Raw genomic sequence first — 10,960 nt, 5'->3', positions numbered from 1 at the left:
GGAGTTCCTCTATGGCAGCAAAGAGCTCGAAGCGTGTGCGATCCGGAGAGGGGATCTTGCTTACCGGGGCCGGCCCTGGAGGGGAATCTGATATTACTCCTGCCGTCTTCGACTCAGGAGGCACTTCTTTTGTGGGGGGGAATACAGAGGGTCCAAGGTCAGTTTGGTTTCCTCTACTCGAGGTACTGACGTTAATTTTACCCGTGAACCTTCCCCACTGTATCAGCCCTTTGACGTTGGCCGATAGCTGGGCTATGAGAGTTTTTATCTCTCTCTTGGTGTTGGTTGCAACCGCAACTTCATCATCCAGGCTCTTAGATGTCGAGTATGTTTGCTGGAGGTGCTTGAAAAAACGTGCATTTGCCTCATCCATATTTACGTCGTTCAGGCTAGTTTGACTTGAAGTTGACGAGGCCAACAACTTCATCGCCAGATTCCCTGCAGTCTGCTTCTGCTTCTCTGGATTGATAAATGGATGGCCCCCCCCAGAATCCGTGGGGCCTGTCTCCGCGGAGAGTGGATTCCCCGGCATAGCCGGTTCACCACCTGGGGTACTAATTTCTTTCTGTTTTGTTTCCATTTCTCAAACAGCTGTTAATCTGTGGGTTCGCCGCTCCCCACAGATAGCCGATGCCTTGGCGGGGGTTTTCCGGGCCCCCGTTGCGTCCTGTCCAGTCCGTTGAGTCCTGATCTTGCCGCTTCCCTAGAGTTGATCGCGTTCCAGAGAGACTGTTGAGGACAGTTCTAACCTGGTTTTTCTGTCGGGGGATTCCTTCCCTTAGGGCTTTGCTCGTCCGGGAGCAGGCTACCTCCGACCTTGCCGGCCCCAACTGGTTAAGGTCAAGGCCGGTTCAGAGTCTTTGCAGGTGTGTGCAGGCTGACTCCAGGCCTGCCGGTCCCTACCAATGAAGGTAAGGACGGGCTCTCTTTGCTCCGACTCCAACCGGTTAAGGTCACAGCCGGGTATGGGACCGCTTGGTAGGACCAATTAAGGACCGCAAGCTCCCCCACCGCGTCAAGGTGGGTCCCGTCGGGGGAGAACCTAACCTAACCTAACCTTTTTTTTTTTTTTTTTTTTTTTTTTTTTTTTTCCAGTTTGAACCGACGACCGGGAGGGGACTGCTTGCGCATTACTTCCTCCCGGCCGCCATCGTTTATTGATAAAACAAAACATCGTACAATGGGGGTTGATGGGACACTTCCCCAACTAACCCCCTTACAATAAAATAATAATTATGATGCTAGTATAAGTATTGTTCCTGTCGTCCTGTGGGCGTCTGCCGCCCTGTCCGTCCTTCCTCGTATGCAGTGATCGTCCTTCCCTCCCGTGGTGTCATCGTTGGAGATGAAGAAGAGCGGTGGTCGGTGACACCTCCGACGTTCAACGGTTGACAATGGTATGCATGTTGCCTTCCTTCGTCGATGACCGCCGTTCTTCATCTTTGCCCGTAGTTTTAAGAAAGGACTCGTCGCGCTCTGTCTTCAGATTGCTTCGAGCCTGATTCCAGCCTCTGTTTCCCTTTCGTCGATTTCCTTTCTTGACAATATCGACTCAACCATGCCGATTAGCTCACGCCGGTTGACGGCCGCCTGTGTTATGAGTCTGTGTCGTGCATCAGCGTCTTCAGGCATGCCGTCAACCTAACCTAACCTAACCTAACCTAACCTAACCTAACCTAGAAGGACGGGTGTTCGGGTCTCGGGTAACCTCACCCTTGCCGCGTCTCCCACCACCTCCCGGATCTTCTCGGCTAGCAGCGTGGCTTTTTCATTCCCCTCAACCTAGAGGAGAATTCCACCCGCTCTGGTCTTCCTCGTCGTCAGCACCTTGACGCGGAGAGACTGAAGGTTGATCGAACCCGACACCTTCTTTATCACGGAGGCTAGAGAGCCTCCTTCAGCCAGGCGGTCGATGGTGACCGCCATGGATCGCGGAGTCCGCTTCCGCAGGAGAGCCACTTGGTCGGCGGTCGAGCGCGGTTGTCGGGCCGGCTTCGATGGCCTCGTCTTCCTCACCACCTCGCTCCAGGTCTGCTGTTTCTGGGGCTGCCGCTGCTGGGGCTGTTGCTGTTGTGGCTGCTGCTTCTGAGGCTGCTGCTTCTGCTTTTCTTGCTGTAATTGTTGCGGGCTCTCTTGCTGCTGAGGCTGCTTCTGTAGCCGCTGCCGCTTTTTGCCCTTCCGCTGTTGTTGCTGTTGCTGTTGCTTCTGCTGCTGTTGCAGTTGCTTTCGCTGCTGCTCCGGAGCCGCTTGCGGGGAAGCAGTGTTCGTGGCAGCGTCCTTCGCGTCTCGGCCGACGTGTGCTCTGGGGACTTCTGTGATGGTGGCCGCATCCTTGCACTCTCGCCTGGCGGCTTCTCTAGAACTCGTCTTCTTGCTCTGAATAGTCTCTGACTGTGCATTGTCAATGGGAATGTCCTCTGTCTGGGTACTACTATCATTGACCTTTTTCCCAGTTGATGTTGAACTCTTGATCTTCAGGTATTGGTTAAGAACTAATCCAGTGTTTGCAAGTGTATCCTGAAGTTCTTTATGAACATTTCGTGTTTTTTTTGCAAAATCATTCATGGAGTTCACATATCCTTTTATCATAGTTAAAAGTTCCGATTCGTTGAGGACCGCTATGTCAATCGTCCTCCTGTGTTCACGTTCCGATTCAGTTCCAGTCGGTTTCGTTGAATCCATTTTTTTTCCAGTTTCCAAGGCAGTTGTGTCACATCTCATGGCACTCACGTGAGTACCCACCAGCGCCTGTGAAGGAACGCCGGCGGTCTTGGAATTGTCCCTCGACCCCACTGAGCTCCCTTGCTCACCCAATGAAGTAGTCTCCTGGAGGATATCCGAACCTCCTGAAGAAGTAGCAATATTTGTTGTCGTCGAACTCATATTGGCTTTACAGTGTGCTCTGCCATTTTCACCCTGCTGGCAGGGGGTTTGCAGTTTTCCTTCTCCGCCCTTTTGCTGGTGTGAGCAGGTGGTTACGATCCCTGCCACCCTCAACCGGTTAAGGTCAAGAGCGGCGCTGAAGGCTCCAGCACCAACTAATTAAAGTCAGTACCGGGATTTTTAGGTACCTCTTGGCACCGACCGGAGTCGGTGAGCCCCCCCACCACGTCAAGGTGGGTCCCGTTGGGGGGGAACCTAACCTAACCTAACCTAACCTAATTACATAATTGATTAACACTAGTTATAATTTATTATCTTATTATAATTGTGGAATGACAATAAACCAATTTTAATATCTTATATACTGTTCACGCCTAATAGATATTTATTTAGACTTTACGTAATATTATATATGCGCGTTCCGGTTGCAATAGCCACCGCCGGCCGACACACACACACACACACTCACGCGCAACCATCCACTATTTTTATATTGTTTGTTTTGTTAATTATAATTATTATTTGTCCCGTGAGTTTTATAACATTAAATTATTTAAATGAGGGCGGCGTGTTATCTGCTCGCAGTGTAACACGGCCGCCGTAATTACGATCAGTCTCGATCTTACCTTCGTATTGTTACGCGGACCAAATATACTGTTTTCGTGGGCGCGAATCGCCACTTTTTAAATAATTATTATTGTGAGCGCGAATCGCCACTTATTTATATAATATTATATTGGCGCTAATCGCCGTCAGTTGTTTTATGTTTTATAGGCGCGAATCGCCGCATTTTATAATATTATATTGGCGCTAATCGCCGTCAGTTGTTTTATGTTTTATAGGCGCGAATCGCCGCATTTTATAATATTATATTGGCGCTAATCGCCGTCTTTTTTACTTATGCGTAGACGCGAATCGTCTAACTTATTATATTATTTATTTTATTGTTTGTGTGTGTGTGAAATTATTCATATAGGATAGATTTGGTAGCAGCTGGCCAGCCGAGCACCGACAATTTGTGAGTTTTTCCTAAATTATTATCTTATTTATATTTTTTAAAGTTGTGCCAATTACAATTTTATTATACATTATTATTAATACTTAGCTGTATAATATTATTATTTATTATTTGGTTGTGCCGAACCGGCAACTATTATATTATTATTTTTACCTGTTGGGCCAAAAGGGCCGTAATTTTTATTATATCATATATTTTTACCATACCTACAATTTGCGTTACCATTTTTACTAGAGTTACCTATATCCGTTTAGCATTTAAGTACACACACACAATAATACACATCTACACACACCACCGCACACTAGCACTCTTTGGTATTGCTCGGCGACCCCGTCCACTTCCTTTGAGTCGCTATACAGTATACACACATACACACATCTACACAGGTCGGTCGGTGTGTTAGTGCAGCGCACGAAGTAATTAGGTAACCGGGCGCGCGTATTATTATCTTATGCTCCCGGCCCGTACATTTGGTGACCTCGACGTGATTTTTAATATTAATTTACGGCGCATCATTGCCGTTACATAATTTGCATTGCACGAATTGCAATCAGTTTTTTTTGTTACCTACATTGTTATATTTATAAAGTCCTGCTTTCTGTTATTATCATATTTTATTCGACAGCGCGTGCCATCACAAGGTCAGGCTTATTTTATTATTAATCTTGTATATTTTAACATACGCCTTTGTGTAAGCCGCAGAATATTGTTGCACTGTCGCTATCTCATTTGTAGTCAAAACGAATTATTTGTTGAATATAATATAAAATGCCCTTAGACGAAACGCAGAGAAAGACGTTAAGTGATTTGATTAGGAAGAGAGGGGTAATAAAGGCGTCATTAACGCGTATTCGTACATTTGTTACCAAATTTAATCCTAGGGAAGATGCTATTACACTATTAGAGTTCAGACAAGAAGAGCTGCCGCATATCAACAAAAAGTTTGATGAAATTCAAAGTGAAATTGAATTTATAAATTGTGATGATGACGAAAAGTCTAACCTTGAAAGAGAAGCTTTTGAGAGTGACTACTTTTCCATCAGGTCAGAAATGCAAGAAATAATTAATTTTGAAAAAGGCCATACTTCGTTGCCGCATAATGTCTCAGCGAGTTCATCTGTGCATACTCAAAGAGCCAGACTTGCACCAATATCTCTACCAAGCTTCGAAGGCGATATATTAGAATGGGAGTCCTTTTTTGACTGCTATAAGGCAATGGTGCACAACGATGATTCATACCCCTCGGCTCAGAAGTTCTCATATCTAAGATCAACACTCAAGGGACAAGCATTGGACATAATTAAAGGCATACCAATTACAGATGCTAATTATAATGTTGCAATAAAAAGGCTGCAGCAGCGATTTGATAACAAAAGTCTGGTAATCCAATCGCATATCCGTGCAATTCTGGACACCCCACGGGCGGAGGCATGCCAAGCAAGAGAGCTGCAAGACCTGTATTCAAATATATCCGCTCACGTCGCAGCGCTCGAAGCACTAGGTCAACCTGTCAACCAGTGGGATGCCTGGCTTGTTACAGTTGTTCTGAGAAAACTGGATTATGCAACCAGTCATGAATGGCAAGTTAGAAGAACCAACACAGAGCTACCGAAGTATAGTGAGTTGCAGTTGTTTTTGTCTAGTCGTTGCGTTGCATTGGAGAGTGCGGAAACGCTCCAGAACACCGTCGATGAAGATAAGCGGAAAATAACAGCCAAGGCTTCCAACTTGAAATACAATGCTCATAATTATCCTAGAAAAGCTCTCTATACAGCTAATCATAATGTTGTGAAGTGTGAATGTTGTGCAGGCGATCACCGAGTGTACGCATGTAGCAAATTTAAAGAAATGCCAGTGGGAAGCCGGGTACAGATAGTACGAGAAGCAAGGTTATGTTTTAATTGTTTTTCGAACATACATATGGCAAATACATGTAAATCAAAATACAACTGTCGCGTGTGCAATGGTAGACACAATACATTACTGCACTATGAAAAGCATGAACATCAAGTCGCAGGGAATGAAGGAGATACCATTGAAAAGGAAGACAATCCAGGAGCGACGTCGCTTTGGGCAGCACAAAAAGTTAATCATGTCTTCCTAGCCACCGCTATAGTATCAGTGTTGGACCGACATGGTGAAAAAAGACCATGCCGAGTAGTTTTAGATAGCGGATCTCAGATAAACTTTGTCTCGAGGAAGATGGCCAAGCTGTTAAATCTTTCTCGCGAACAAGTCGAACTACCGATAACTGGGATAGGAGCCAACCGGGTGCATTCGACAGCATGTGTTACCATAGATGTATTATCCAGAATAAAAGAATTTCAAGTTGCTCTAGTATGTCACGTTCTACCGACCATTGTAGATGACCTTTCACCACACCCGAGTGGCATAGTCGACTGGAAAATACCCAAGGAATTCGATTCACAATTGGCTGATCCATTGTTCCATTCGTCAGGAGCTATAGACATGTTGATAGGAGGTGGAGTCTTTTTCGACATACTAGAATCTAGACGTGTTCGGTTAAGCGTTGGGTCGCTATGTTTGCAGGACACTAAGTTTGGCTGGGTCATCACCGGAGAGGTTGGAGCAGTATGCCTGCTAAACGTCAACTCTGTTGGTCAGTCGTTAGAAGATGGATGGATTGCAGTGGAAAATAGTAAAGACGCAAATGCCAATGACTTGTCTAAAACGAGCAGAAAGGCTTTAGACGTAAAGGCAGCAGCAAGACATTTTCAAGAGACTGCGAAACGCAATCAGAATGGAAGATTTGTGTTACGATTACCATTAAAATCTGAGGTTAAAAACATAGGAGATACTTTAAGTATGGCTAAATCAAGGTTTTTAAGCGTGGAACGTAGACTGCAGCAAGACGAATCATTAAAGGAAGCTTACGTCAGCTTTATGAAGGAGTATGAAAATGCAGGTCATATGCATGAGGTGCATAGCAATGATCCAGTTGCCGAAAACATTTTCTATTTACCTCACCATCCAGTCGTAAAATTGTCGAGTTTAACAACGAAGCTACGAGTCGTCTTTGATGCGTCGGCCAAAAGCTCCACTGGAGTCTCACTTAACGATGTTCTTATGTGTGGGCCTACAGTACAAGAGGAGCTGTTTAGTATATTGATACGATTTCGAGCGCATCAGTATGTTATAACTGCGGATGTAGAGAAGATGTTCCGTCAGGTAGAGGTTTCCAAAGAAGACCAGGATTTGCAACGTATAGTATGGCGAGAGAATCCAAGTGAGAAGCTGCGCATCTACAGGTTAACAACAGTCACTTATGGTACCACATCCGCATCGTTTATGGCAACTCAATGTCTAGCGTCGCTTGCTGAAGCAGAAAAACTAAGATTTCCAAGGGCAGCGAAGGCAATACGTAGGGACTTTTATATGGACGACCTAATGACTGGAGCTGAGACTATAGATGAATGCAAGATGTTGCAATTGCAAATCAGCAACATTTTAGATTCAGCCAAATTACCGCTTAGAAAATGGTGCTCAAACTCGGCGGAGATATTCAAAGGCGTTCACTCAGTCGATAAGGAGCCATTATTTGTAATCAAGATAGAAGCAGATGAGATAGTAAAATCGCTCGGTTTATGTTGGAAACCAACACAGGATGTGCTTGGATATCAGGCTGTGCCCGCGGCTAAGAGTCCAAAATGTACAAAAAGAATATTGTTATCAGACCTTAACAGGATTTTTGATCCGCTGGGGTTTTTGACACCGGTACTAATAAAAGGTAAAATATTCCTACAGCAGCTGTGGCAAATAAAGATAGATTGGGACCAACCAATACCGGAACACATAAAGGAGAAGTGGCTCCGATTCTACAAACAGTTCGAGGAACTCAGGTCATTATCGATTCCTAGGAAGTGCAAGCCGTTCAAGAGTGACTATAATGTTGAGGTGCATGGTTTTTGTGATGCCTCAGAAGAAGCTTATGGCGCATGCATCTATGTGCGAAGTAAAGGTCAGAATGAACAGTGGTGTTCGCGTTTATTATGTTCAAAATCAAGAGTAGCGCCAGTCAAAGGGGCCACAATACCACGTCTAGAGCTTGGTGGCGCCCTGGTGTTAGCGCAGTTGGCAGAAAAGGTGGCACTAGCATGGGAATTGGATATCAAGGATTTCTACCTTTGGACAGATTCCATGGTGGCACTGGGTTGGATCCGTAGTGAGGACACCAGATTTAAGACATATGTGGCGAACCGCGTAGACCAAATACTTGAGCTGACGAATGCACAGCAGTGGAGACATGTAGGAACTGCAGATAATCCGGCGGATATGCTGTCCAGAGGTGTACTGGCAAGAGAACTAAAAGACTCTGAACTATGGTGGAACGGACCACAGTGGCTGAGCAACGGCGATGATGGTTGGAAACACTCAACTACAATACTACCAGATGACGATACATTACCAGAAATACGAACGGTTAAGCTCACACTCGCCGTGACTAACCAGTCTAGCGGATTGATCGAACACTATTCGAGTTGGCGCCAGCTTGTGAGAGCCGTCGCCTGGTTTCTGAAGTTTATAGATTTCCAAAGAACAAAAAAAGCTAACACAGTAACACAATATCTAAGTGTATTGTATTTAAAGAGAGCTGAAACTGGTTTAATAAGGCAAGCACAGTTGCATGAATTTCAAGCAGAATATACGGCACTAAGCAGTAGCAAGGAAGTGTCGGGACGCAGCAAATTAAAGGGATTACATCCGCTGCTTCAAAGCGACAACTTAATACGGGTTGGAGGACGGTTGGAGAACGCACAGATTACAGAGAATCAAAAGCACCCTATGGTGCTGCCCGCAGCCCACAAAATTACCAGGTTAATTTTCGAAGACATTCATCAGGCCCTTCTCCACTGTGGGCCTCAAGCACTGCTAGCAGAGGTTAGACAACGGTACTGGCCGATCAGAGGAAGAAGCATGGCCCGCTCTGTTATAAAACGCTGTGTGATCTGCGTCCGAGCAAGGCCAAAATTTGAGTACCCTTTAATGGCACCGTTACCGAAACAACGCGTAGCCCCAACAAGACCATTTGCCGTCAGCGGTGTAGATTTCGCTGGACCTCTGACAATAAGAAGTGGTATACGGCGCCAAACAGGGATAAAGGCATGGATTGCAGTCTTCGTATGTTTCTCTACGAGGGCCATTCACTTAGAACCGGTTGTTGGGCTAACGAGTGGAGCGTTTTTAGCATCCTTACGTCGCTTCATGTCGAGGCGAGGAAAATGCACAACAATCCGCAGCGACAATGGTACTAACTTTATAGGAGCGCAGAAAGAGTTAGCTTCATATTTGAGTGATTGCGATTCAAGCATGGCTCGTGAAGGAATAAGTTGAAAAACTTAAAAATTTCATTTTTCAACGGGGGGGAGGATGTTCACGCCTAATAGATATTTATTTAGACTTTACGTAATATTATATATGCGCGTTCCGGTTGCAATAGCCACCGCCGGCCGACACACACACACACACACTCACGCGCAACCATCCACTATTTTTATATTGTTTGTTTTGTTAATTATAATTATTATTTGTCCCGTGAGTTTTATAACATTAAATTATTTAAATGAGGGCGGCGTGTTATCTGCTCGCAGTGTAACACGGCCGCCGTAATTACGATCAGTCTCGATCTTACCTTCGTATTGTTACGCGGACCAAATATACTGTTTTCGTGGGCGCGAATCGCCACTTTTTAAATAATTATTATTGTGAGCGCGAATCGCCACTTATTTATATAATATTATATTGGCGCTAATCGCCGTCAGTTGTTTTATGTTTTATAGGCGCGAATCGCCGCATTTTATAATATTATATTGGCGCTAATCGCCGTCAGTTGTTTTATGTTTTATAGGCGCGAATCGCCGCATTTTATAATATTATATTGGCGCTAATCGCCGTCAGTTGTTTTATGTTTTATAGGCGCGAATCGCCGCATTTTATAATATTATATTGGCGCTAATCGCCGTCTTTTTTACTTATGCGTAGACGCGAATCGTCTAACTTATTATATTATTTATTTTATTGTTTGTGTGTGTGTGAAATTATTCATATAGGATAGATTTGGTAGCAGCTGGCCAGCCGAGCACCGACAATTTGTGAGTTTTTCCTAAATTATTATCTTATTTATATTTTTTAAAGTTGTGCCAATTACAATTTTATTATACATTATTATTAATACTTAGCTGTATAATATTATTATTTATTATTTGGTTGTGCCGAACCGGCAACTATTATATTATTATTTTTACCTGTTGGGCCAAAAGGGCCGTAATTTTTATTATATCATATATTTTTACCATACCTACAATTTGCGTTACCATTTTTACTAGAGTTACCTATATCCGTTTAGCATTTAAGTACACACACACAATAATACACATCTACACACACCACCGCACACTAGCACTCTTTGGTATTGCTCGGCGACCCCGTCCACTTCCTTTGAGTCGCTATACAGTATACACACATACACACATCTACACAGGTCGGTCGGTGTGTTAGTGCAGCGCACGAAGTAATTAGGTAACCGGGCGCGCGTATTATTATCTTATGCTCCCGGCCCGTACATATACCACTAAATATTGGAGTTGACATCTTAGGGATCTCGTACTCAAAATCGATCTTTTAGTTAAATACTTTTATTTGAATCAACCTTAATATTATGCAGTCCACTCTTCCCATCCTACAAGGTTATCGACATCGACGTAAGTATTCACGTACGTCGATTTGCGTGTAGGCCGTCGTTGTTGCACGCATACACACACATACACACGTAGACTCGTCCGCCGGCTTCTTGTGCTGCCTCTCGCACAATATTAATTGCATACTATTATATTATTAAAATGTTGTAGCGTTATCGGTGATTGTGCTTTGCGTTCCGTCACAGAACACGAGACCGGCGGTGTCTAAGTCTTTCACAGAACACGGGACCGCCGGAGTTAATCGCAGATAACATAAGTATAAAAGACCGTACGATCCACCACTGGACAACAGTCATTCACCTGATCTGTAGCAAGACCCACCAGAGCAGACTTGAGCATT

At 44.5% G+C, this 10,960-nt stretch overlaps 1 protein-coding gene across 1 annotated transcript; it reads left to right on the top strand.

Annotated features, from left to right (window-relative positions):
• The first annotated feature begins 4,672 nt into the window (after positions 1-4,672).
• LOC132930052 (uncharacterized) lies at positions 4,673-9,256 on the top strand. Its single transcript, XM_060995707.1, has one exon. The coding sequence runs from the start codon at positions 4,673-4,675 to the stop codon at positions 9,254-9,256; it is 4,584 nt and encodes a 1,527-aa protein (XP_060851690.1).
• The last annotated feature ends 1,704 nt before the right edge of the window (positions 9,257-10,960 follow it).

Source organism: Rhopalosiphum padi, chromosome 4 (genome assembly GCF_020882245.1).
Source record: "Rhopalosiphum padi isolate XX-2018 chromosome 4, ASM2088224v1, whole genome shotgun sequence".
Classification (NCBI taxonomy): domain Eukaryota; kingdom Metazoa; phylum Arthropoda; class Insecta; order Hemiptera; family Aphididae; genus Rhopalosiphum; species Rhopalosiphum padi.
Note: the sequence above shows the minus strand (reverse complement) of the source record. Positions and strands in the feature narration are given on the sequence as shown.